This window comes from Cygnus olor, chromosome 1 (genome assembly GCF_009769625.2).
Source record: "Cygnus olor isolate bCygOlo1 chromosome 1, bCygOlo1.pri.v2, whole genome shotgun sequence".
Classification (NCBI taxonomy): Eukaryota; Metazoa; Chordata; class Aves; order Anseriformes; family Anatidae; genus Cygnus; species Cygnus olor.
This window is the reverse complement of record NC_049169.1, coordinates 55486740-55513367: the sequence shown is the minus strand read 5'-3', so window position 1 is coordinate 55513367 and position 26628 is coordinate 55486740. Positions and strand designations below refer to the sequence as shown.

Genomic DNA, 26628 nt, shown 5'->3' with positions numbered 1-26628 from the left:
GAGGCAGGCAAATCAGGTCTTCCAAAGAAGTGCCTTAAGCTGGTAAGTCTGCTTGATGTCAGCTGAAACATCTGCTGAAACATCTTTTTTTTATGGAAAACGATGGTGGCAGTACTGGAGGTGATATGCTGGACCCATCCCCAGTGCAGGAACTGGGACACTGGGCTGGGCTGTGTGCTAGTGAATTCTCCTCTGATGTGGCCCAAAATCTCAAGACAGATAAAAAATCTCAAGGGTGGGCTCTTGGCAAGCTGTGAACCAAAGGCAAACTTCGCATAAACTTTAAAAACAGAAATTGTGCATGCTGAAGGTCAGGGCAGACATGGGTATGATGATTTGAAATCAGTTTGCATAATAAAGCTTTCTCTCTTCTTCCTTTCATCCCTCCCAAATTAGCTTCTAGATTCTTCTCTAAAACTATTGACCCTGAACATGGAAAGTAAGTGGTGAATGTTTGCCACTAACTCTTCCTAACAATCACAGGTTATTTGTAGCTTCGCCTCCAGCTGCCTGCGTGGAGCCATCCTGAATTTCTGCCACCTTTTGACACAATGCCTTCAAGGTTGGGATATCTCCTACTTTTGTTTGGAAGTTCATTAGAGCACTTTTCCTTTGCTGTCCTGCTCAAGGCCTGCTGTGAGTACAGCAACAGCTGGGGATGCTAAGGATGTAGAGTGCTCCAGAGGTAAATATTCACACATGGACAGGAGCTGTCCCTCAACAGCTTCAGTCCTGCTAGAGGAAGCAAGAGTCCTGCCTGGGCATAACATCTGGTTTGATTTTTACCTTGACCTATTTATTCATCAGTTCTTCTGGCTCTGGCGTGGCGCTCTCTTGCACACTTCTCCTTTTTTTTTCCCCACATTGCCAGTCAGAGATCTACCACGGAAAGCAAGAATGACAGTGTACATGGTAACCAAATACAACTAACTCAAGGGGAAGTGAGGGTAACACAGCTTTCTGGAACTATGTGTATGTGTATGTGTGGGAGGGACTGGGGGAATGGAACATCTCTCCTGTCTCACAGATGAAGAGAGAACCACAGGTTCCCTCTAAAAACGTTTTAACCCAGCTTTTCCATCAGCAGGAGTATCACTAAACCTGAGAGAGGACTTCTTTCCTCCTTGGTTCAGTTTGTTAGTGGAAGAAGGAGCAAGACCTACAGTAAACATCACATAGTGGGGGGTGAGGGAGGGAAAAGAAGAAAAAGACGCTCTTCTCCCCAGCCTCCATCAACCACCCTCCAGTTCTGGAGCATTCACCCGCCCACAACCTGCTGCAGAATTAACACAGGAAGAATCTTTCCTTTAAAATGAAACCACTTCCTGAATTAGATGGGTTTTCTGAATCAGGAACTTCCTTTTATCCTCCTCTGTCACTGGAGTGTCCCAGACAAAATCCTGAGGTACCGTCACTGCTCAATTCAGTCCCCTCAAACACAAATATGGGCTCAGATGTTCACCTCAAAAGCTGCTGGGGTGGATTTGCATTGCATATTTGTGGATTTGCACTGCAGAAGTAGCCAAGGAGCCTCTGCTAGGTCAGAGCAGCGTGCACACACAGCTTCCTTCACTGATACAAGCTCATGAGATGTGGTCGGAGGGACGAGGACGGGAAGGGAGGAGCCAGAGGGCAACCCGCCCCCCCTAAAGCTGCTGCAATTTTGGTCACTGGCTACAAGTCGTTTCAGTTCTGTGAAGTGTCTGAGCAAGCAGAAAGCAAGGAAGAACAACACCTTTGTGGAAAACACGTTGGGCTCTTCAGGATGGACTTTTCTCCTGCTGGTAAGCCTCGACCACCTTTTGTCTTGTTTTCAGTGAGGGCTGTGCACCCAGTTTGACGGGGCAGAGCACACCATGAAATCCCAGTGGTGAGTGAATACTGCTGCTGGTGGCAGGAGGAATGAGATGGTGGAAGATCCCTGGTGGTACAGTTACTTGCTTGGCAGCCTTGAGCAGCAGGCATGGTTTTGCTTTTACTTGCTCTTTCATGAGGAAACTCCTTTCAGCTCAGGAGAAATGCTCCCACTGACCTGAACGTCTCTTGTGCTCAGAGTGCCTACTGTGCTGGTGATCCTAAGCTGAGCTGACTCGGGGATATCAAGGGTTTATGCAACACTTGGGATGAGCACCTATAAGCTTTGGCTTCTCTCCATGCAACTTTGGCATGGCTTGCAAGCTCCTCTGTGGTGTTTCCCTACAGCCTGCAGAGGCTGGCTTGCATTTGCAGAGTGTCTCATGCAGTTGGGTGTCCCAGTGCAACAAACTCGCTAGTCTTTTGGCACTGGTAGCCTCTCTTGCTTATGTTTGTCAAAGGTTAGTGACTATATTCGTGTTCTAACACCTGAAAGTGACCTGCAGGTGGGCTTGCCTTGTCCTGAAATAATCTAAAAAAGCAGGTGTGGGTGGGGAAGGTAAGCCACATCTGAGGAACTGAGAGAGATCTCGGGTTTTATTTCCTAGTTCAGCAGATGGTGGATAAAGTGGTAGGGATTCAGCAGAGAAAGGGACACTACTGGACTGAACATTTTCAGCCTTCTTCTGAAGCTCTATGCATCCATATGTCTGAGAGTGGGAAGGACTGAGGCTGAACAAGGGCCAGGAAGAAAAGGGATCATTGTGGAATGGCCCTGCTGTGTCTGACCCCCTGTCCTAGCCAGCTCTTGCGTGTAGGAAGTGGAACAGAGAATGAAGGGGAAAAAAGCAGTGCCCGCTTTGAACAACTCTTCTGCACCTTTCAGCTCCTTAGTCAAAAAAAAAGAGCACGATCAAACTGCATACCAGGCTTGCTTGGCAGAAAAATTGGTAGGACCAATTTCTGGCAGAGCTCTTGCCAGCATCTGGCTATTCATGTTGGTGAAAGCAGGGCTCTTCAGGTCACCTGGCCCTCACCACCTGAAATCCATGGTGGACAAAGTTGCTGCGAGACAAACCGGGCAGGAGGAGATGGGATACTTCATGTTTTGCTTCTTCTTTTGGGGTGTGCTTTCTGCAGAAGTGGAGGCCCTCAGAACAGATGGTGCGACACTCATTCACTCAAGTTGTGCATTGCCAAGCTGTTTGTCTTAAATTTGCACACTGCAGTAGTGCAGTGGGGTTCTGCTCTTCTTCACACCTTTCCCCCCTGTAGCTGGATTGTGCAAATTCTATCTCTGTGAGGTCCATTTTGAATTTTTTCTGGCAGCGGCTGGTGGAGAACTGTAGAGTAGCTGCAAGAGGGAGACAGATTGGGTGGGAGGGACTGAGGAGCTGGAGAGCTTCCTGCTACCGACCTGGCACTGGTGTAGGTGGTGGTCTGCACAGGAGATGACACGGAAGCTGTATTAATAAAAATAAATAAGTGAATAAATAAAGAATTGAGGTGAAATTCTCCTACCAGACAGCCTCACTCATGCAGGAGGTGCCCACCAGGATGCCCTGCTTGTGTGTTGCTATGGGCAGGTGTTCCCAAACCCTTCAGCAGCCACACTCAGAGCCCTACCTTACTGTGCAAATGGGCCAGCCGAACCTCTGCTGTCATGCTGTGGGTGGGTAGCACATGGATGGTCTGTAACGGTGCTACAGACAGTCATTCTTGATAACCTTCTGCTGATGTTTCTGCAGTCCATCCTTCCAGCTCTCCTGTGTGGTCACTTCCCACTTCTATTCTCCAAATGCCACATTCTCCATTCATGTACTTTTGCCTGGGATTGAGGACTTATCACGTGGGCAGCTCTGCACAGCCCATGGCCATGGGAAATGAATTCTTTGTTCTTCTCTTTGCTGGTCACCCAGACTTTTGGGTAACTTCAGCCTGCCCTCCAGATGGGGAGGCTGAGGCCATAAGTCTCCACAACTGGAACTGAAATCTGTGTTCTGTTTTGAGAAACAGCGCCAAGAATACAAGCCTGGGCAATTCGTGAAGAACTGGCAGGTCTTCATGACCTCAGCCTCAAGGTGTAAGTCCCACAAGTGCCATGCTCATGTGCATTCCTTTCAACATTTGCTCTCTGAAAATAAATTGCAAGCAGCAACTTCAAGTCCTCTCTGGAGAGGATGCCAACCAGTATCAACATTGTTTGCATGTTGTGCATGGACTTACAGACTTCATGGTGGCAGCATCCCCCTGAAACTTGTGGGTGTTCTTCATCAGTGTGAAATTTCCCTTGTGCAGAGAAGCCTGACAAGGGCTATGCTTCATCTGTGTCCTGATCTAGCCCTAGAGGGAAGTGGAACTTGGTGGTCGTGAGGACTTTGACAGCTCTGAAAGCCGTTCCCCAGCACCCAGGTGCAGGGCTGAATTCCCTGTGCCATTGCGAGGGGCTGGAGTGAGCCAGGCGGTGACTGACTCAGAGCCTCCCTCTCCTACTGATGTGGCTCATTCTGAAAGTGGAGAAGGAAGGAGAGGCAAGGCAGTCTGCTCCTATTCACTCATCTGCTGCTTGCCCAGCTGCCTTTGCTGCTTTCTGTGCCTTTCTGTGGACAGTTCCCCAAATGAGCCTTTTGCATTCACTTCCCCTAATTGTAGACCCCAATGCATACAGTAAAGTTGATGAACAGCCTCAAAATAGCCTTCAGCAGAGCATTAGGCCTTCTGTTAGGGAAGCAGAGTAACGTGCAGGAACTGACCTCAGAATTATTTTCTGAGGATATCGGGGACTTAAGCTGTTTAGGAAACTTAGGAAACCTTACAAGGACCTTCTGTGCAACTCTGTGTAAACCACTCTCAAATTTTGCTCCAGGCATCGTTTTCCTTCCCATTTCACCCTGTCTTATCTCTTGATTCCTTCCCCTGCTTCGTGACTCACATGCTTCTTCTCATCCACCCTCCCCACGCACAGTCTTTCCCACACGGTTCTCATTTTAACACACCGGACAGGTAAATCACTTGGGGTTTTCAGAGGTTCGGGAGGAAGGGGGACAGAGTTATTTACAATCTCAGTGGGGGTCGTGTGGGTGAGATGGTGCCGTCTGGGAGCCTCAGGTCTCTTTGAGATGCTTTGGGCTGCTTCGGCAGACAGGGAACAACTGAAGCAAAGCAACCAGCCACACCACAGACTTTGTGCATGGGGTGGGGGGAAGGAGAGGTTCCTCAGGTAAGTCCTGCTGCAGGGCTTCGTTGGAAAGAAATATGTGACAGCGTCTGAGCGAGAATGTGACAAATAATTCCATAATTACTGGACCCTACAGGGGTGAGGGAAATAAAGCTGAGGAGACTGAGAGGCTGGCTTCATCTCCTGCAGACTCCAGACCCAAAGTAAACTGAAAGACCCAGGCGCTGCTCACAGGCAGGGCTGACGTTCAAGGGGAAGTCAGCGACCCGCCTGACGAGCAGCAAAGCCACTGCGCTGCGAGCTGCCGAGTGACACGGGTTTTCCTCCTCTCTTGACCGTCCTCAGCAGCAGGCAGCTTCTTTCAGCTCTTCGTGAGGGCTGTCCACAGAGCTGGGAGGGGACGTGAGCCTTTGCCGTCCCTGGTTTCATGCTGTCTGCTTGCCTGGTGCTTTCCCCCCAGCAATGCACAGCCTCTCCCCTGGGAATGCAATGCTTTAAAGCAGCTGCAGGAGCGATGGGGAGAGGCTGCAGCCTGAGAAAGGTGAGAGCACACCTTAGTGTGACTTAGATCATGGAAACCCAACCAGCCAGGAGGATGGGGGAAAGATCAGAAGCAGGGAAAGCAGGTCTTTATAGGCTGTTGTGTCCATGGCAGGAAAGAACAATATGGACTCCAAGATGACTGCCTTTGTCCTCTTTTCCTTTTGTCTCTCTTGGCTGGTTCCTTCCCCTTTTTCCCCACTCATATTTATAGCAGTTATTTTGCATGTGAGAGCCATGCTAAGAGAATTTCCAAGGCAGCTGGTTCCACTTCCTCTTTTTCCAGGAAGATGGGAGGCCCAGGGGATTTTGGCTTATGAAACAATGGAGCAGGGCATCCATTAAGTTGCCCTGACTTGCTGGGGAATCTCTCTCTCAGTGCTCAGATGCAGCAAGGATTCTGGCTGCAAGTTCTGCAGTGAGCTCCCAGCAGCTCCACTGCCCTCAGCCTTGTGTGAGCCCCCTGTGTTTTCCTGGGGCTTACCATCTGCTTTGCCTCTCTGTGCTGCCACCTCCTCTTTCTCCTTGCTGGAGAGGCTGTGTTTCAGCAGGATTATATTTAGCAGCAGTGCTGTCACCCCAATTCTTCTAAGTCTTTTATGAATCATTTTGTGGTCTCCTTGGCTCTGTTGTTATCTGTTTGACTTCCTGTACATTGCAAGGAAGCCTGTTCGTATTTCTGTATTGTCTGTAGTCCACAGTGGGGAGGAAAGCAGATTAACAGCCTCCCACAGATGCTTCTTCTTCAGCAAGGCTTTCATTCCCCAGATCCTGCCCTCAGACTTGAAAAATCTTGATTCTCTTTCTCAACCCATTTTTGTCTCTAGCTGTGGTGGATCAATCAGTGAAGCAAGTGTCTCTTCATGGGAGGCTTGGAGTTAGATGGAGTATTTAGGTCACAGGTTGCTTGAACCAAAAGGCCTTGTACATAAGGGTGACTGACACAAAAAACACCAAAGAGCATTTGGTAAGACCTCTTCATTGTGCTTGCAATGACTAAAACTGGTTGTGTGGGTGGGTGGGTGGGTTGCTGCAGGATTAGAGGTCTACTAGCAGAGAGGCTGGCTACTAGGCGGGATATATGAGGCTGTGCTGCTGGCTCTGGACTGAGAAACTTTTGCAAGGCAAAGCTCAGGCACAGTGGCTGCAACAGCAGGGAACATAGATGTTGGAGCATAGGAATCAGAGCTGCTGTGACATGACCCTTGGAGAGGATAGGCACTGAGAAATTGAGATGGCTTTTCCTGTGATTATGTTGGCCTCAGTACTACTTTCACAGGCAACGGTTTGCTCTTTCAGGGTCATCTGACCTGAGCGAGGCTGAAGAGGCTGAAATAGAGACAATAAAGCAGCACAGAGAAGAGCTCTTAGAGGACATTAAGGTAAGGACTATCCTGTTCCTCCTGTCTGCCTAACCTCCTCAAAACTCTTCACCAAGGAATCTCTACACATAGCAGTTCAGGCCATGCAGAAATGCTCCTGAGCACTTGCTTTGGCATGATCCAAGTTGAATTCTGAGCTGCAGGCTGCCCTGTCATATTTGTCACCAGCATTCATCCAACCTGTGGTACTGTCATCAGCTACCATAATGGGTTATTTGAGAAAGAGTGATCAGTTCATTAACAGGGATGAACTGGGATTGCATATTTAGGGTTAAGGAAATTAGTGTGATTTTACTAGATCATATTGGCAGAGATCTGACTCAGCATCTATGGTTATTTCAAATTATTGATTACCTTATAACGACATATCAGTCTGAGTTACCTGCTGCATCCGTCTTTTTTTTCAAACTTTTGTTCCATTCATGGACCTTTAAGTCCTCCTTGAAGGACCCAGTTTCTTTCGGAAGGTGTGATGGAACATCCTTCCACACAAGCTTCCATGGCTGAATTTGCTTTTCTTCTTTTCTTTTAGCAGACCCAAACATTTCTCCACTGACTCCTAAACAGTCTGAAAGTGACAGATTCAAAATCAGTCCGTATTACCACATCACAGTCATGCATGGGGCTGTACAGCTTCTGCTCTTCTGCCTCCATCACCATGGAATGTGTGCTCGCATCTTGCACTGAGTTTGCATGCACAGCATGAGGATGTCCGGATACCTGGAGAATGAGTGCAGTATCTCCTTGAATAGAGTAAAGGATTAAGCCAAACTACCTATCACTTCTCAGGCTTCCAGACTTAACATTTCTGCTGCAAAATCAGAATGGTGTCTTGCCTCCTCTTACAAAACAGACTGTGAATATATGTGCATGTGGTTTGCTTGTGCTTGTTTTTTTATCTCTTCGGTTTTCAGGATGGGCAATGGGCACTGTAGGAAGTATGATATTTGAGCAGGAATACTACAATTTTTACCCACTATGGACAGAGAAAAGATGCTAGACTGCACTGACCCTTATTCTAAATACTAAAGCCATTAGCCAGTCGGGTGTGCATTGTCCAGTGTAACAGGATGTGTTCAGGTGAACAGGTACCTAGAAAATAGAAGTCTTTTCCCATCTGGATTTCTTCAGAATCTATTTAGCAATACACTTTAACACAAAGACTAGGGACAGGGGGGTTGTTGTCTGGTGGGGGAAAAAGAGGAGGAAAGAGGACAGGCCTAATCTTGCCTGCTACACCGCCAAAAGACAGTAGAGAAGAAAATAACAAAACTGATAATCATTTGAAACTCAGGAGCTAAGATCACGTATTTGTGACAGTTGTGCAATATCTAACGCTTATTAAGGAACACGCCCAGCTCTGGCAAACTGACGAAGCAAAACAAAATGAAGGTCAGAGCAAAACTGAAGTCCAGAAGATCTTTTAAATTGTAGGATATTGGAGAACTTCAGTTTCTCTGCTAGGGTGCACACCACCACTGTATCCTCACTCCTAGTTGAGGCAAAATTTTTCATATAACAACTCTTCTTTTCTTGCCTATTCTGGTTTGCAAAAGGAATAATTTGAGTGATTCCTGGAAGAGAGTTGTGATGCACTCTGGCTCTGAGGGGGACCCAAATTACAGAAGGGAAACAAGGAGATGCCGAGATCGTGGTTTCCTTGGTAACACAGAATATCCAGCCAAGAAGGCTATGGCCTGTCACAAACATAAAGGAAACTGGATTCTGCAACTGACTCTTAAAATTTGTCAGTGGTTCCTTTTCTTTTTGTCCTCCTCTCTTCTTTCTTCACCTAAAGACAGGTATCAGCTCACTGGTATTGAGTGATAGAAGCATTAAAAACTCTGTATTTCACAATGTGGCCATTTCTGGTCCACATTGACCTCCCAGTTACTGGTTCCACTTCCCCTATCCTGGATGTGTAACTAGGCTATGCAAAGCAAAAACTAGAAGGAAATGTGCATGGTGTAGAGTCACATCTAATATTGTTTGAAGAATTGAAGTCAGCACTGGGATGAGTTCTTGGACTCATCTGTGCTGACTAAGCTTGATTATCCAGCCCTGAATGACAGCAGACATGGGAATATCCTCTGCGCCTTCATTCCATTATTATTATTTTTTTTCAGCTGGAATCCCTTTTGGATGGGCAAGGTCACATCGAAGTTGTGCACGTTTCACAGACACCCTTGCCTGGTTCTGACTATCTGACCTGGCCTTCTCCTATAACTGAGGGAAGAAGTAAAATATGCTCCTTACATCTGTTGCTTTTCCCTCAATCACTTTCACTCTCCTGATATTTCTTTTGCAGAAGTTGAAGGAACAGATTGCCCAAGTGTTTGCAGAGATTGAATGCTTCCAAAATGAAGAGAGGCAAGAGACAGACCATAACCCTGGGGAGCAGACCAGGCAAGTGGAACAAGATGGGTATTCCTTTGTTTATAGTCTCCCTCTTGATGTTGAGAAAACAAGAGCACCAGTGGGGTCTGGATCACAACAAGGACAGGAAAATGATGACAGGAATGCTATTCTCCTCTGAGACTTCCCTTTCTTTCTGGGCAGTTAAACATCTTACCTGGGGATATCTGAGTTGCCTTGTGAGTGTCCTAAGTGAAACACCTTTATTATAAGTTTGACTTCCCTTCTTTGTGTTTGCAGCAAACTATCACAGAGGGATAAACTTCTGTCGCTGGGTCGGAAGAAATTCAACATGGACCCTGCAAAGGTAGGATTTGCTCATTCCAGCTATGAGGAGAAAGCTGTGAGGAAGAGGTTCTCATGGCTACTGGTCCACTTGCAGCTGCCCATGCCAAAGGAACTATGTCCAGAGAGTGTGGGGCTGGTTTCCTACCTTGCTAAGGCTCCAGTCAGTAGCATCTTCCTTTCTATCCCTGAATAAGGTATTTTGATAAGATCAAGCTATGTTGCCTCCCCACATCAAGTAGGGCACTCCCCACATAGGGCATCCTATCAGATGCAAACCAAAGCTAAAAGAAATAAAGGGAGGATGGTTTAACATTGTCGGTGTATCAAGAGATATTTTATTCCTCAGACCAGCTCTTTTTGCCTGTATGAGGCTGAGAATTGCCCGTAATGTGATGGAGGGGGATAAAGTAAGGAGAAGGTGGGAAGTTCTGAGAGTGTGTCAGGTTCCTTGGTTCTTTCAGAACAGAAGTGGCCAACCTGCCTCTGTTGGTTAGGAATTAGTTTTGGTTTCATTCGTACCAGTTGGACTGGGGAGCGAGTCTAGATCCTCCACTTTCTGAGATTCTCACCAGTGGGGTCTAGACCCCATAGCCTTCAGCCCTCTGCAGAAAGCTGCATGACTAAGTAGAGAAGATGTGAGAAAGACAGTTTTGTCTTCCTTCCACCTTACTGGTGGGCCAATTTTTGAGCTCTATAAAGAAAACCACAAGCTGCACTGAACAACCGCTCATCAGCAGCTAACCACAGCTAGCAGCTTGGACAACTGCTGGTCTGAGTGTCGACTTTACATCCCTCCTTCCCTCCTCTGCTGAGACCATCAGGATGCCTTCCCCAGCCCACACTGCAGTTGGAGTGCATGTCAATCCCTGGACATCCCTCTGCCAGTGGGAGCTGTTTTAAAGGACTGATAATGGTGCTTCCAGTTCACGTGAGAGCAGGCTTCCTTTCTGTCTTTTTGTCTGACCTTGGTTTGAGGCCCCAGAGGTGTATGTCTCTATAGCACTGTGCCATGCTGTGCAGAAATGCCCAAATTAATTCTGACTCCAAACTATTTTAGTGTTATTAGTTCAATGCTGATCAGCCTGGTCAAACTCCTACACTATGTGTCCATATTGTTTTTAATTTAGAATAAGCACACCCAGATCTCTGTTTATTGCTCCCCTTTTTCTACATACTTTAGGTTGATAAGTCTTGCAGTGCAGGGAACTTTCTTTACTACTTCCTGCCTAGGTTGTATTTCATCCAGGCAATGCTGATGAAATGAGTTCCTATCTCCAAGTGCTCAGGGCAAGTTCCCGAGTCTAGGGGAGGTAAGCGTCAGGAATACGGCTGAACAAAATCTTTTGGGAGAAATGTTTTCTTCTGGAAAATGGAGCTCCACCGTCACTGCAATAATTTGCGAAATTAAATTGATCTAACTGAAATTTCATCTGGGGAAAAAGAAGGGAAAATAGTGTGGAGAAATCTCCCAAACATTCCAATTTCTTCTTTTGAAACTGCTTTTTCTTTGGGGCATTATAGAAATAGTTTTTTATATATTACAAGGCAAAGTGAATTGATTCTGTTGAAGTAGAACATTTTGATGGATCTAAAACAATTTTCATTCTTTTATTGCATTTTGTGAGGAGAACTGCAGTGTGGTCTGGAGAATTGCAGTGTTCTTAGATATTGTTATGAATCTGAACCAAACTGCAACTTTCTGTAACTTTGAAAATCATAAAATTCTCTCTAAAATAGAATGTTGGCTGTTTGCGCAGCCAAGCTCAGACTCTCTATATTTTTTAAAAAACACACTCCATCCTTACTGGCTTGGGAAGATGGAGCTTAAGAGATTACAGACTTTTCTGTTCTGTGGCCTACAAGAAAATTTTGGGGGAAAAAAAGTCTCAAGCCCACATTTTTGTTTGAATATATTTTTTAATTAGGTCTTCTTATTTTCAAGCAAACATTTTTCTTTAAGTTGATTTGGAAAAAAATGGCAATTAGGGACAGGATACTAAGATACTTTGATTGAAAATGTTAAAATGAACACTTTTGACTGCCTTAAATCTACCTGACTGTTTGGACTTTTGGCCTACACTGCCCTTTTTTGTTTGCTTTAGTTTCCAGTTCAGTGAAATATTTCTCCAAGTCTATAGATGAACTGGGTGTGAGACTGACCCACTGTAGTAGACAAAGATAGACGGAATAAGGGTGGGGAGATGGCAGTGGCCTCTCATGGAGGGGCTGGGGACTAACAGAGGAGACAAAATAATCAAAACTAGGGAAAGTTGATATCAGGATATTGAAGTCCTACCTTTGCACCAGCCCAAAAATCTGTCTAACTTTGCTGTCTTGCTTCTCCTCTCCCAGGGGATCCAGTACCTGATTGAGCAACAGCTATTGTCCTCAGACCTGCAGGAGATCGCCAAATTCCTCCACAAGGGTGAAGGCCTGAACAAGACAGCCATTGGGGATTACCTGGGTGGGAGGTGAGCTACCCAGCCTGGATGAGGAGGCCCGTTGGAGGCTCTGTCCTGCCTGGCCCCTCTCAGCCACTCTTTTAGATGACTCCTGGGAGACCACAGGCAGGAGATCACTGAATGTGATCTCACACTGCAGTGGGCTCGGTGGGCAGGACACCTTGGAGGATGTCCTTTGGAGTGTGGCTAAGGCTGGCTGTATGGACTACCTGTCCTTCCATCTGTACTGGAGTCAGTCTTCCCAGACAAGACTGGTGCCCATGCATCTTGGCTCCTTGTTGGGTAGAGGGGATGGGGAGGCTGGGAGGGAGCCAGGTGCATGTCGTCACACCACGGGGCATCCAAACTGAGCAGGGCCAAAGCTCTCTTCTAATCTTTTCCCTCTGTCCTCTCCCAGGGACCCCACAAACATTCAGATCCTCCAAGCTTTCGTGACATGTCACCAGTTTGCCAATCTCAACCTGGTGCAGGCACTAAGGTGAGTGAGCGTGTAGGAAGTGGCAGATGGAGCTGGAACCTGCTCAGCCACTGGGTCTTACTACCCAGGAAGGTGATGAAAGCCACACTGGGATGAGATGGGGCATCCCAAGGCCCTGCTGTGTGTGTTGGTTCTAAGCCTGTTTCTCTGCGAGGTGTTAACATAACTTTCCTTGGAAGACCTCTTTCATGGCCTGTAGAAGGTTCTAGCCATTTACAGAGAAGATGGGGAAAGCAAGGTGGGTCATTCGTAGCTTCAGTGGATGGGGTAACTTATTTTTTGTACCAGGAAATATATCAGTCCACAGTGTCCACTATGTCAGTGACAAAGTGAATTCTGCCTTAGAGCAACTCATTCTCTTACAGGCCAGCAGAGCACTCCCTAGGGAAAAGGATGTTTACAGTATGTTCAGTTCTGCTTCCTCCTTTTAGGGAGTTTAAGGCTGATGAACCCAAGGAATTTGTAGAGAGAGAAACAGATCTCCTGCTTCCTGTGCTGTGTTGTTTCCCTGGTGTGATGGGATGCCTTCTTGTATTTTCGTGGTGTCTCATGGGCTGAGAGAAGGGATAAAAGTCCCTTGCAGACCATCTGACTAACCCTCTGACATGCTACTCCTGACAGACAGTTCCTATGGAGCTTCCGGCTGCCTGGGGAAGCACAGAAGATTGACCGCATGATGGAGGCCTTTGCCAACTGGTACTGCAAGTGTAACCCAGGAGTATTCCAGTCCACAGGTAGTTATGGGGAGAAGAAGGCCTGTGAAGCTGAGATCCACTGTTTCCTAGAGAGAGGAGCCTTCCTTTCCAATTCACAATGCACAGAAAGCATCACTTGGAAGTGTGGATGCCGTCTTTCATATTCTCTTACCTTAAGTTAAAAGAGGCAGACCAGTTCCTGTGAAGCTTTTCAGTAGGCTGAGGGATCTTCAGTCCTCATTTTGCTACTGTGCTCCGTACCATCCCAACAGGGATTAGGCTTGAGAAGTGCTCCCAGCCCCACGTGAAGTGCACCTCATCACAGCAAGGATAGGACTTACAGACATGGGTCTGTAGAAACTTTCCTGCTAGCAGAGCTGTTACCTGACCAGATCTCTCCAGCTTGCCATCATAGGAGATCAACTCTCCTCTAGCCCTGTCTGTCTTTCTTCTAGCATAGGAGAAATCTCCCTGTTCCTCCTACAGCTGAGGGGGTGAGGCTGTTCACCAGTAACTGGAGCCCAGCTACCTGTTAGAATGGGGATTGATTTGCCCTCTAAGACAAATGCCATCAGTCCTGTTTTTCCTTTCTCATTGACAGATACCTGTTATATACTCTCCTTCTCTATCATCATGCTTAACACTAGCCTGCACAATCCCAATGTGAAAGATAAACCCCCATTTGAAAGATTTGTATCCATCAACCGAGGCATTGACAATGGAGCAGACCTGCCAGAAGAGCTCTTAAAGGTAAGAAACGCTCTGGCCTCCCGTTTTCCCTCGCTCCTGTTTTCTCTCTGGCTTGGGGTCCACTGAGAATCAAAGGTCCATAGGTCTCAGTGTAATGCACGTCTGTTGACCTTCTGCCCTATAAGGGGGAGGGCTACTCAAGGAAAAAGGGAAATAGGTACAAAAACAAATCTGGAAAACATGGAAACATCTTTGGAGAGAGGCTGTACATGTGCTTGTTGGTGAGGACAAGAGAAACATGTCTGGAGACATTCAGTGAATAGCAGTATGGGTTTAAGCAAGTTTGTCTTTTTAAGCGTGTCTGTGTGAGAGAGGAACAGATATTGTAACTGTGAGCCAGAGGAGGACATACTGAGAGAGAGACACACACAAAGACAGAGCAAGTGTGTAAGAGATGGCCTAAATATGTGGCGTGCAGGCAAGTGCTCAGGGAGTGTGAGACAAAGACAACCTATAAAAGATGTCTGTGAGCAGCCCAGGGAGTGCAACACCACCTTTGCGGGAGGAAGTCGGGGGCAGAGCGGCGGGTCTCTGTGTGCTGTGTAGGTCTGAGGCTGTGTGAACGGGGCACCCACCTCTTTGGGACCTAGCTGGACACCTGGCTCCTTTAGCCATCTCAGAAAGCCCTAGCTTCCTAGGGAACTGGCTGTTTCTTGAGGATGTGTGCTTGTGTGGCAATGTTAATGTAGCCCAGAGTATGTATCCCTTCCCCTTGTTCATACCTAAATGAATACCTGTAGCTTTCTCCAGTATTCCCATCAGTCGGGGCCTGAATTCTCTCACAGCAGGATATATCTTTGTGCAAGTAGCACCAACAAGCCCCAGCTGAGAGTCAGGGTCTCTTTCAGCATCTATAAAGCTCTTAGCACGTCCATAGCATCTCTGATTGCAGAGGATGAAGATGCAGAAGGGGAGACAGAGATAGGAGAGGCACTTATTAGAAAAGCTGGAGCTACCAGTTTCCAGGGACTGTGCAGCCACAGGACCTGCCCTCTTAGGCAAGGTGGAAGTCGGCAGGCTTATGACATTTGTCTGATTTCACTCAGCCAACCTGGGTGGAATAACTCATGCTTTGCATCAAAGAGGCTGCCTGCACCCCATGTTTGGGTTTGCTGAGCAGCATCTCCTCAGGATAAAAGCTTTAGATTTTCTCCAGTATGTCATTTATTTCACACAATCTGGGGGAAGTTGCAGGAGCAACAAAAAAGTACACTTTTATTTTTTTTCATGACTTGGGTAATAAGTGATGGCAAATGCCAGTGATGTGAGCAACATCTTTGTACCCTTTGAAAGCTAGTAACCTGCCTCTGTCAATTCTGCTGTTATGAAAGTCACATTTAGTGTAATGATCAATGCCAAATGCCATGGTTCTGCGAAATATGTCTCCTTGCGGTCATGCAGATGCGCGTGTTGGTCTCTGCACACAAGCTCTCGGCAGAGTATTTGATCATTGGATGGTGCACCACCAACCCAGAGCCCAAATGGGGCTGCAGTCTGTGTCACCCACCTCCCACCCCTACACTTCCTTAGTATTACCTCGTTGCCACCCACAGCAGTCAGTCCTTGCATGACATGCTGAGGTCAGTCACTGCAGCCTGTTTTTGATATAGGTGCGCGGTTTTGTGAGTTTCCAAAATGGGTCTCTCTCTCTTTTTTTTTTTTTTCTTTCTTTTTTTGACACAGGATGCAGAAAATTTGCAATCACCTTTGAGACCCTGTGAGGTGTACGTTGAGGGCTGTTGCATCCCCAGTACTCACTGTCCACCCTCCTCTCCCTTCACCTTCCCCTATGTAGAGTGAAGGGCCTGGGATGGCTGTGTACAAGCTTTGTCAGAAGTGTGTCTTTCTTTCTTTCTCTCTCTCTCCCCCCCTCCAATGCTCTGGGGCAGAATCTGTTTGAGAGCATAAAGAATGAGCCGTTCTCCATACCAGAAGATGATGGGAATGATCTGACGCATACTTTCTTCAACCCTAGCCGCGAGGGATGGCTACTGAAACTAGGTAAGGGACAGGCTTCCCCTAGCTCCTCTGAGTTCCCTGCCCTCATGCCGCCCATCACAAATCTCCCCCAGGAGCCCACTCAGGATCCAAAAACCCAGCCGGGCACCAGCATCTCCACTGTCCTTCCACTGCTGCAGTGGGGTGAGGCTGACACCTGCTGTTGAAATCTGCTGTTGAGCCTGCTTTCTCCTCCCAGCCCCCCTCCTACAGGGTCTCTCTGCTCCAAAAGGGGACCCAGAAAGATATCCCTCACCCCTCCCCATTCGTAGGCCCATCACAGCAAAACTGGCTCCCTGTGTGTTGTGTGTCTCCTCCATATGGCATCAACTCGGTGGGGAGCACTGCGGTTTCCTCCTTGGGGCATGAAATCAGCCTGCCCATGTGTGTGTATAGAGCAGGGCTGGGGGGAGGATGGCAAAGTGTGGGACTAATGGCTTTTGAACCTCACTGCCTTTAGGAGGTCGTGTGAAAACCTGGAAGCGCCGCTGGTTCATTCTGACCGACAACTGCCTGTACTACTTTGAATACACCACGGTAAAGGATTAACTTTGGGTTGGGAAACTGTGTCCTGGGTGGTTACAGGCAGGGCCAGGGAGGAGCAGAGGGTAGGGGGCAGCTCTGTCCTTCAACCCCATGCTCCCAGACTGAGCTCAGACCTCCCTTCTCTCCTATGCTGTTTCTTCTGGTCTGGATGATGGGAGAGGCTGGACACTGAAGCTATTGCTGTGACCTCTTGTAAATAAGCTCCCCATAGTGTTAAGGCAGGCACACACAGCTCTCTTCACCTCCACAAAGACACACGTCTGGGAAATCGGAGAGGCTATGTATAGTGGCAGAGATGTGGGGGAACATCTTGGGTGTTAATTTATATTTCCTTGCCTGCAGGACAAAGAGCCTCTGGGCATTATCCCCCTGGAGAACCTATCAGTCCGGAAGGTGGATGACCCCAAAAAGCCAGTAAGTCTCCACTACTTGGTACTCTGCCAGTGCAGGCTCTCGGGTGGTCAGTGGGAAAAGAGGGTGCACGCACTGATGAGAGCCAAGGTGGCTGGGGGCACGCTCTGGCTCTGGGGAGGTGGGTAGTGCTGTGGGGTTAGGGAACGTGCCCAGGAAGGGGCATTTTTTTCTTCTCTGTGCATCTTCTGTGCAAAGCCACTCCCCTGATATGGCATGACTTTGTGAGAAATACCTTCCATCTTTGTGGTAGCAAGCAAAAGAGAGGATGTCGCATCTACTCAAAAGGGGAAGAGATTTTTATGTGTGAAGCAGGGTGACAGATCCCATAAGCTGTTCTGTGATAACTGTTGATACTCCACCTCTCCATAAAAGCTGTTTTAGTGTCCAGCCCTTCATACGAGGCATGTGTTTACCTCAGAGGGATGGTTTGGAGATCTAACATAGGAGGATTCTTGGGGCAGGGAAGGTGAGACTATTGCATTTCAAAGACAGTCAATGCTTTCCTCCCTTTTGAAAGCTCTCTGACCCTGTCACCCGTGGCATAGCTTCCTTGCTCCCCCTGTCCTCTGCTGCAATTCCATTTTGTTTCCTTTCTGACAGAACTGCTTCGAGCTCTTCAATCCCAACTGCAAAGGGCAGAAGATCAAAGCCTGCAAAACAGATGGAGATGGGAAGGTGGTTGAAGGCAAGCATCAGTCCTACAAGATCTCAGCAGCCACACCAGCAGAACGTGATGAGTGGATTGAGGCAATAAGGTGAGGAGACCAGAAGTGGAAGCCTGAGCCTGTCTTTGTCCAGCCCTGGGACAGTCACACAATTTACTTGGCTACCAGAGAATACAGCCTGAAAAAGAGGGTGAAGAGAAAAGTTTGCAGCCTAACAACTGCTTGATGTCAAGGGGTTTTAAGGCCCCTTCTGGAGAATCTCTAACCATAGCTAAATTCTCCTCTACTTGCAAATCTCCGGTCCTACTTTTTGGTGAGCTCTCTAGGCAGGTTCAGGTAGGTTGCCTGTGCTGTCCTCCAGCATTAAATCTCTTGCTCTTGCTCTCATTTCCCTCTATTTCCAGGACCAGCATAACACAGGATCCTTTCTATGATCTGGTCTCCGCCCGAAAGAAAAAGATTGCCAACAAAAACTGAGCCCTGAGCTGGTCACTGGCAGCAGGAAACTGTATTTGTTGGGCAGCTTCCCTCTCATGCGGGGCACTTCCAGTGAAGAAATTCAGAAGCATTGGCTCCCTCTGCCTCCCACATGGTAGGAAGATGACTGACAGGACAACTTAGCAGATTTGCTTCTTCCCTTTCCAACCTGAAGGCAGAGGCACTGGGTGCAACCAACTGAGGACTGTCAGAGCTGTGGGCACAGCGTGTCCCATGTCATAACACAAAGGCTGCACAGTGTCTAGCCTTTGGGTTCTTCCGTATAGCTCCAGGCATGAAGGACAAGATTTGAGGGGAGAAGAGAATGTCTCCAGTATGTCTCCAGCCCCCAGGCAACCCCTCCAGCTATCAGTTGAGGCCTGGTTATTTTTCTGAGGAACTATGTGGGTGCTCTCAGGCCAGCAAAGCATGGTCCAGTCAGTTGCAGAGTAGAAAAGCTCCATTGGTTTCTCTTCCTTGAACAGAAGTGCAGTGGTTATGGCGAAGGTGCAGCTGATATTTAAGATCTCCAGGATGAAATCAGAGGACAAGGGAAAATAAGAAGCTCTCTGTTCAGAAGAGAGCCTCCTTACCTCTTCCTATAGCCATGAGGGCTATAATCCTGGAAAGTCCCTGCTCTGCAGCTGAGACATAGGTTTTAGGAAGTAACTGTTGTTAGATAGGGAGATAAGGTGTACAGTGAGTGTATAGAGGCTGCTGGGCCAGGGAAGCAGCTCTGGGTCTTTGTCTCTCTATTTTGATACTCAGGGACCACCACAGGTCCCCCTAGGGAAGAACCCCAAACACTAGCTCTCCTCCTGGCTGATGGCTTCCCAGCAAACTTTGCTTCCTTGCACCACCCCAGAGGCCCAGACCGTGTATCTGAAAGGTCTGCAGCCAGCAGGCATGACAAATCAGAGGTGCATATAAACCACATGCACATACAGACAGGCATGCACACACACAGAGGCATTCCCACCTTCACAGACTGGTTTCACCTGGTGCCTGCTGCTTTTGTCTCTTGTGTGAAGAAATAAAAGTGTCTGAAACAAGCCGAAACCTCAGGGCAGCGCGATCGTTTTCGTGATAAAAGCAGAGGATGTGAGATAAGACGTGTCGTGTTCCTGTGTGTAGCAAAGCAGACGGAGCACCGCCGCAGCTCTGCAGTGCACCCAAGATGCAGGAGGGCTGAGCGCTGGCACAGGCGGGCAGCTCTTGGGAGAAATAAACGGGACAGGAGGAAAGGTGAAAAAGGGAATGGAAACACTGAGAGCTGGGAATGGCATGGATGCAAGTACTAGAGAGCCGGTATGGAAAATTACACTTGCAAGGTTAAAGGCCTCGATAATCTACTGCTATTTTACCCCTTACATTTCAGGGCTGTCCTAGTAAATACCGGGGCTCAGGTCTCTGCCTTTTTTCTTCCTGCAGAGGGCTCTATCCACCAGGAAATCTGCAGCAGAGCCTGCACCGCACGATTATTCATTCCAGTTATTTTTGCCTGAGCCACAGGAACGTTGAATTAATTTCGGGAGGCAGGGAGTGTGTCTCGGAGTTGAAGCACGCACGTACCCCGGAGAACGAACGTGAAGATTTTCTTCTGCTCGCGCCTGCAAATGTCTCCCGTGCTGAATCTCTTTGTCACTGATGTGATACGGAGTGAGTTTTTTGCCCACTGCTATGTAGTACATCTGCACACACACATCCGCTCTCGCTCTGGGTGCAATGCAGGAGGAAAGGTCACGTCCAGAGGTGGGAGGAGAAGTCAGAATCTGGCCCCTCATGCTGACGACATCTCCAGCATGTATAAAAGAAATGTACAAGATGCCCCAGAGCCTAAGATTTGGGTGAGAAATGTCTATTTTAGTGCCTCTCAGGGTCTCTGTGTGCTCTGTGTGCCAAAAGGCACCCAAATGTAGCTCTTCTGCCCACAGTCTGGTTTTGGGAGAGGGAATCCAGGCTAAGCTCTTCCTGGAGCTTACCTGGTTCATTCCTTTGGCAGCAGAGACTTCCCAAGCAATTCCTGTTCCCAAATTCCTGAAATTCTCTTCAGGTTGCCTGCGTCTCTTCCTGTCCCTCCTTCCCCCAGATACCCACACTGCAAATTAGAATTATTTTTAATGGGGTGAGGGAGGATCCCTTGTGAGAAGCAAAACAGAACACGGAGAAGGGCAGTTGTGTCATTTCCACCCATCAAAATAACCACAAGAATGAGGTGAAGATGGATTGGGTTTCCTCTCTCTGTAGAGGCTGAGGCAGGGAGACGGAGACCGTAAGTTTGAGTGAACACAGTGGTACCTGATGTTGCCCACCAGCAATGCAACATGTACACTCTCCGAGTGCTATCCCATGCCTCATGCCTGCTGAATACCAATGTTTCTGTATGAGGAGGGAGCAAAATGACAAAAATTGGCCAGGGTGTCTCAGGCCAGATCTATAAAATTTGGCAATCCACTTGTATCAGTGTGCCTTGGCAGCCACGCTTGGAGCTGTTGCAAACTCGTGATGGGAACAACATGTATACCTGGAACAGCACCACCGGGCAATGAGTTGCTGCTGGTCACCATCACAAATTTCCTTCTCAGAGGGCACTACACACAGGTGCATACACACAAACACACGCAGACCTTCAGGTACTAAACCTGGCAGATTGCTATCTGGTCGATGTGTTCCTTTTTCTGCTCATAGGCAGCACACGTGGGTCACACAGACATACGTGCAGAAGACTGGCATTTACTCTCTGTGTGCCCAAGGAATCCTGTGCACATCCGGTAATTTGTTTTCATAATAAATGTCTGTTTTCACAAAAGGCCTGGGAAGAGAATATCATGGATGTGCGGACCACATCACTGCATTCTGCCTCCTCCCCCTTCTTCCCTTCCTCCCGTCCCTGTTTATCAGCTCCTTTTTGGAAGGCTAATACATTTTAAAAAGGCTTTCTAGAAATTGCTTGCAAGCAACAGAGATGGAGCAGCTGTGAGGGAGCCAGCAGACTAATTCAGCACTGCTTATGTATCTAGCAAAGGGTAGAGAAAACCTTTCAGAGGTGGAGGGGAGGGCAGCGTGGAAGGCAGACTGGTCTAAATTTGGGACTGAGAGCACATCAAAGCTCGTGGGTCGAACCTGTCTTTTCCCAAGGGGTGACTGCCCTTGCTGATAGGAGCTCATGAGCAAACGGAGGCTTGTTGGACAGCAAGGGTCTGCAAGAGAGGTGTCTGGGGTGGTGGGTAGTGGCAGAGCAGGAGCACCCATCTGGCATACTGACCACTCCTGGCTGGCCTGGAGCTGCTCAGCTGTGTGTCACACACCCTTTAACACAAAGGGAAAATCAAGTGGCTCTTTTCTGCTAGCTAAAAAGGGGGTTTTGGAGCAGAACTGCAGCCTTTCAGTTCCCTCTATGGCTGTGATACGCCATGTGAGCCCCACATCTCAACCTGCTGCAGCAAAACAGAGGTTGCAACTGAGAGGGATTGACAGGTCTTCCAGCTCATACCATAAACCTGGAGAAAGAGAAGGCTCTTACAAGAGCATCAGAGGGATGGGAGCCAGACTTATACCCTCTGGGATCAGTCATTTGTATGGAAAGAGGTACATCACTGCCGTATTTGAATGATGCAGTCAGATTTATGGGGGGCAACAGGAGCAATTCTTCCCGTCGCCCATCCCTTATGATTGGTGGCTGGAATGCCACTGGTCACCTGAGGAATAAGGTAAAACACTGCTCTACTTCCACCCTCTTAAAACTTTGCTTGAATATGCGTTTCACACAGAAGGTGCAGAGCACAAAAGCAAAGGGCAGCATGGCTCTCGACGACAGCACCACGACCTTTCTGCTGTGCCTTGCTCTGCCTCATTTCTGCCTCCCTCCTGACAGTGGGCCAGCCTGGGGGGCTGGAGGAAGCCGGAGCAAATCAGGGTCAAGACCTAGCCAGGGTTTCTTGGACTGTCACCACTATCACATCTGTAGCGGCTCTGCTCTAAGTGCCTGAGACAGGGGTGCGCAGCACTCTCATCTCATCGTGCCATTTTCAATCCTGCTGCCTCCCTGCGATGAAGATGAATGTGGCCTGTCCCAGGTTATCATATTTCTGTGTGTGTGATCCTGTGTACAGACATCAGCTTGTGCTTGAAGGCTGATGCTGTTGGGCTATCTGCAGGGAGGTCGTGTACAGTGGGATGGGGGGGATTGTAAGGAGTCAGGGAGCATGGAGTAGACCGGGTCCTGTGTGGGTCATTGGTGAATAAGGGCTTATAGTGTCAAGAGCATGTCTTCCACCTCAACTCTGGAGCAAGGGTGACACAAATGTCGGCACTAAGTGCACCATGACATCCCTTGAACAGCCTACAACCTTTAATGCAGCCACTGTGTCACACTGCCCAGGGGCACTCATATCTCAGGGGCTTTCCTCTCCCCATGAGGGGTAGGGAGCCAGACACAGGTACACAGACAGACCACGTGCATCCCATCCCAGTGCCTCTCCTCTCTCTCTCCTTGCAGAAGGAAAAACAGGCTGAGGAGAAGATGGAGATAGGAGAGGAGCTGGGCAGGTCAGTCCTTGTGGAGTGGGACAGCTCCTATCCCATGGGGGCTATGCTTATGGAAACACAAGCTGGAGCAGAATTTGGGGAAGGACTGTGGTGGCTGTGTTAAGCGACACTGCAAGGTGAGACATGTAACAGTCCTTTCTTCTGAGCTCCTGGGCTGACCTTAAGGCACCTACACAAGAAAAACATTTTCTGCTGCTCCTTTAACCATGGTGGGTGGAAGCAAGGTTCCTGGGGATGGCTGAAGAGGTGGTGATTTGTGCAATTAATGTCTAATCAGTTCTATGAATATTTATTGCTAGTCAGCAAGCTCCTGACTTGACTGACAGCGAAACCCCATCAGACCAGAGTCACATTCACAGCTAAATCGGAGCCTACTTTGGGGTTCACAGATGCAAAAGGTCCAAAAGGTATAACCATCCCGCTGCTTGTGGCAGGCACAGGAACCTCTTCAAAATTTTATTCAAACCTTTTTTAAGGAGAAAAAAACATATATTTTTTAAAAAATGTCTATCTGGGGAAAGGCACCTCGACATTTGCTGATATATTAGCAAACTTAACCTATGACTGAGTCTGAGCTTGTTCTGTATGTGTAAGTGTGGGTGTGTGCACATGTGCTCATTTATTTTCTAATGCAACATGGGAGCAAAAATAAAAAGGAGAGAAATATGAATTCCTGAACCTGTTTGAAAAGTCACAAAGCAGTCAGGACATTCCTGGAGCTTGTCATTGACCCTTCACCCACCATGGCATAAAATATATAGAAAGTCAGTATTTTGATTCCTTGGGAAATGCTACTTTTTGGACTTCCTGCAATCATCAGAATTTTGATGTTTCTCAGCTTTGCTCTTTTCCAGGATCCCTCAGAATGACTTTCTCCCTGCTCTGATCCTTCTAACTTCACTTCTGCCTCTGACTTCTCCTTCCCATGGTGCGTCCTTCAGCTGGGTCCTCTCCATAAAGGTGCCACTTGCCCTCCCACCTTCAACAACCCTCCTTTCCTTTTTCCTGACCAGCAGTGCTGCTCCTCCTGCTCTTCCTGCGTCCTGGACAGGTTCTGCTCTGGGAGCTCAGAGCCTGCCTTGACAGAGCTCTGGGGAAAAACCCCTATTATCTGTGCAAAGACAGTTGCTAAAACCTGAGCCAAGCTCTCCAGCTCCCGCTGCTCACCTGCAGCTTGGGTTTGTGCTGGAGGCTCTGCCAAAAGCCTGTTATTACTTAAATGAAAAAGACACGCAGCCCTCCCTGAGAAGGAAGAGGTGCAGATAACAGTGATTTGTCTGCTGCCTGCTGCCTTCTGACAGGGAAAAAAAATCCCAAATTCCCCCAGGGCTTCCAGGAAAGGCCCTCAGGAGGGAGAGCACAGAGGCAGCGCTGCACAGCGAGGGCCACGTTTGCACTTTCTGCATGGATAAGATCCTGTGATTTCAGTAGCAGGGTGGGAGAAGACCCCCTGTATTTGCACCGCAGACATCCCTTTCCTCTCATGTGATTGTGTGTGAGCTTATATAGGATTGGGAAAATACAAAATGAGAGCCAATAATAGACCCAGAATAAACAGCAAGGTATCAGGGGAGGGACGGAAGGGAGGGCTCGCAAGCCTGAAGCCATTATTATCGTGTAAGAGGGCTCTGTTCTGCAAGTATCTGGCTATTGTTTTCCTTGCTGCAGCCCTTGACTTGCCTCACCAGCTCCACCACTGTGCTGTGGAGCTGTGATTTCAATATCCAGGAGCTAATGTGCTACTTGGCCTCTTCTCCACAAGGCGTTCAGCAGGGGAAAGTGTGCTTCACACACCAAGGGGCTGGAGGGGCTTCAACAGAGGCAGTGGAAAAGGGCTTCTCTATCCCAAGCTAGACCAAAATATCACTAAACTTCCCAAACAGAAAACTAGACTTCAAAAAAAAAAACCACACAAAATCTCATTTGAATGTCCAAGAGACCCTTGTTTGGTTACATTTTGAGGCTATCTTGCCCCTCTGGAGAAGAGAAAGTAACTTCCTTCTTTCCTTCCTTTTTTTGTATTTGATGTGAGAATTGAAATTGTCATTTGATTGCCCCAGCTCCAGGTGCTGGGGCTTTATGTTAAGTATCACGATGCTTAGGACAAAATGGTAAGAATCTGCATCGTTTCCATGCAATCCTGAACTGCTGTAAAGTGTGTTCTTAGACTTCTTTCTTCCCCTAAATGCTTGCTCTCCTGTGTTCCCAGCACCTGATCAAAATATCTCTGCACCAATTGCAGCTCTGCTCAATCCTTTGTAATAACACATGGAAAAATATTTTTTTTTTAATTAAAAAAAAAAAGAAAGAAAAAAAGAAAAAAGACCAACAACTCAGAATGTGCTAGAAATAGTTCAGAATGCTGCTAGGGGATTCTAAGTCATCCAGGCTGGTTAGATAACCCCTAGAAAACCCTCTGTCCTGTAGTCTGGTTTGGGAGCTGCTGCATATATCCTCTCCCCTCCCCAGTGCAGGCAGGCTGCTTCTGTGAGCTGGGGATTGCTAAAAGATTGAAAGCCTGTTGGTACGAATTTCAGAGATGCCTGGCAGGGGCAGCTGAAGCAATGAAGGGTTCAGTGTATTAAACTCACCATACTAAAGCCATAATGGGATTTTGCATGCTGCTGCGACCAGAATGCTCAAACCAGCTCAGCATCTCGCCTCATCAGACATGCTTTCAGTATGTCTTTCTTGCTCCAGTTGCTCTTCCCCTACCTGTATGTCCCACTCGTAAGGCTTTGGTAAAATGTTTTACTGCAGAATAGAAAGGTGGGCTTTCCCCTTGTGGCCACCAAGTCCCATAGATATGCTGGCTTCTTCCTCTGCTCCTTTTAGCATGCGATAAGCATCATTTATAGGTGAGAATGTGTCAGTGGTGGAGGGGAAAGGGCAGAATTGCTCCCGAGGAAGAAGAAGCAAGAAAGTGAGTTTCTGAGGAGGTGGGTCAGAAGTATGTGAATAGAAGGCTTGGGAAGAGACAAGTCAAATGACAAATCTGAAGATTTTTGAAAATTTGGAAATGAACATGAAGGAAGGCTGTGAAGAAGACTGGGAGCAGGGATGCTGCAGGGGAAGAGCTGGGAATGGCTTGGGGAAGGGAAGGCTTCAGAATGAGGAGGGAGAGGATGGGCATCTGATACAGGGAGAGAGGGTACACAGGGACTGGGGCTGTGAGAAGGCAGGCACTGGGTCTGAACTGGGTTTGCAGTCTGTGGTCAGAGCAGTGCAGGGGTGTGCAGGTACATTTGGAGGGAACATGTGCATTAAGAGTTATTTAAAAAAAAAGCCAGTTTGTAATCAGAAAGCTGGGATTTGCTCTACTGGATGTGCCTCTCCTCTGCAAACCATTTGAGTTCAATTTGTTAAATCCCTTGCTCTGGCAGAGGTGAGGAGGTCAAATGCCTTTTGGGGGATAGACACTTGGCAAAGCTGTTTTCCTACTGTTGCAGAGCCCTTATCTCACCCCCGTTTCAGGCTATAATACCTAGAAAGAAAAAAACTAGATTAAATACAGGGACAGATGTGAGAAAGAACCCTCAATTCACCTTGCAAGGCTGTGTGTTCTCACCCTATTTAGGAGGCCAGCCTCCCATCGGTGGTGACCAGTTCTGAGGTTTCTGTCTGTGCAAGGAGCAGGTCCTGCACATATCATCCCTATGCATCAGGGAGACAAGAGGTGGTGGCAGGGCTTGCACGTCTGGGGAGAAGCCTAATTAGTAAATCTGTTCTTGCTTTAATCTCTAGTGTGTTTGGGATCAGGGATTCTTCACCTCAGGCACTGTTGTAGCCTCTGGCCAACAGGGCTAGCTCTGGGGAGATGCCCAAGGGCTGGGGAACCTTTTTAGACCTGAAGTATAGGTCTGTTTAGACCTGGAAGTCCAGGACTGAAAGGAGGAACGAGCACAGACAAAATAAGGACTGAAGAAGAAGATAAGCAA

At 47.9% G+C, this 26628-nt stretch overlaps 1 protein-coding gene across 1 annotated transcript; it reads left to right on the top strand.

Annotated features, from left to right (window-relative positions):
* Positions 1 to 1621: 1621 nt before the first annotated feature.
* CYTH4 (cytohesin 4) lies at positions 1622 to 24973 on the top strand. The gene is made up of 13 exons (XM_040544817.1): positions 1622 to 1784; positions 6872 to 6954; positions 9263 to 9360; positions 9610 to 9676; positions 12010 to 12128; positions 12517 to 12597; positions 13219 to 13331; positions 13894 to 14042; positions 15932 to 16043; positions 16501 to 16577; positions 16929 to 17000; positions 17601 to 17755; positions 18070 to 24973. The coding sequence occupies exons 1-13, from the start codon at positions 1766 to 1768 to the stop codon at positions 18140 to 18142; spliced, it is 1218 nt and encodes a 405-aa protein (XP_040400751.1). The 5' UTR covers positions 1622 to 1765; the 3' UTR covers positions 18143 to 24973.
* Positions 24974 to 26628: the final 1655 nt, after the last annotated feature.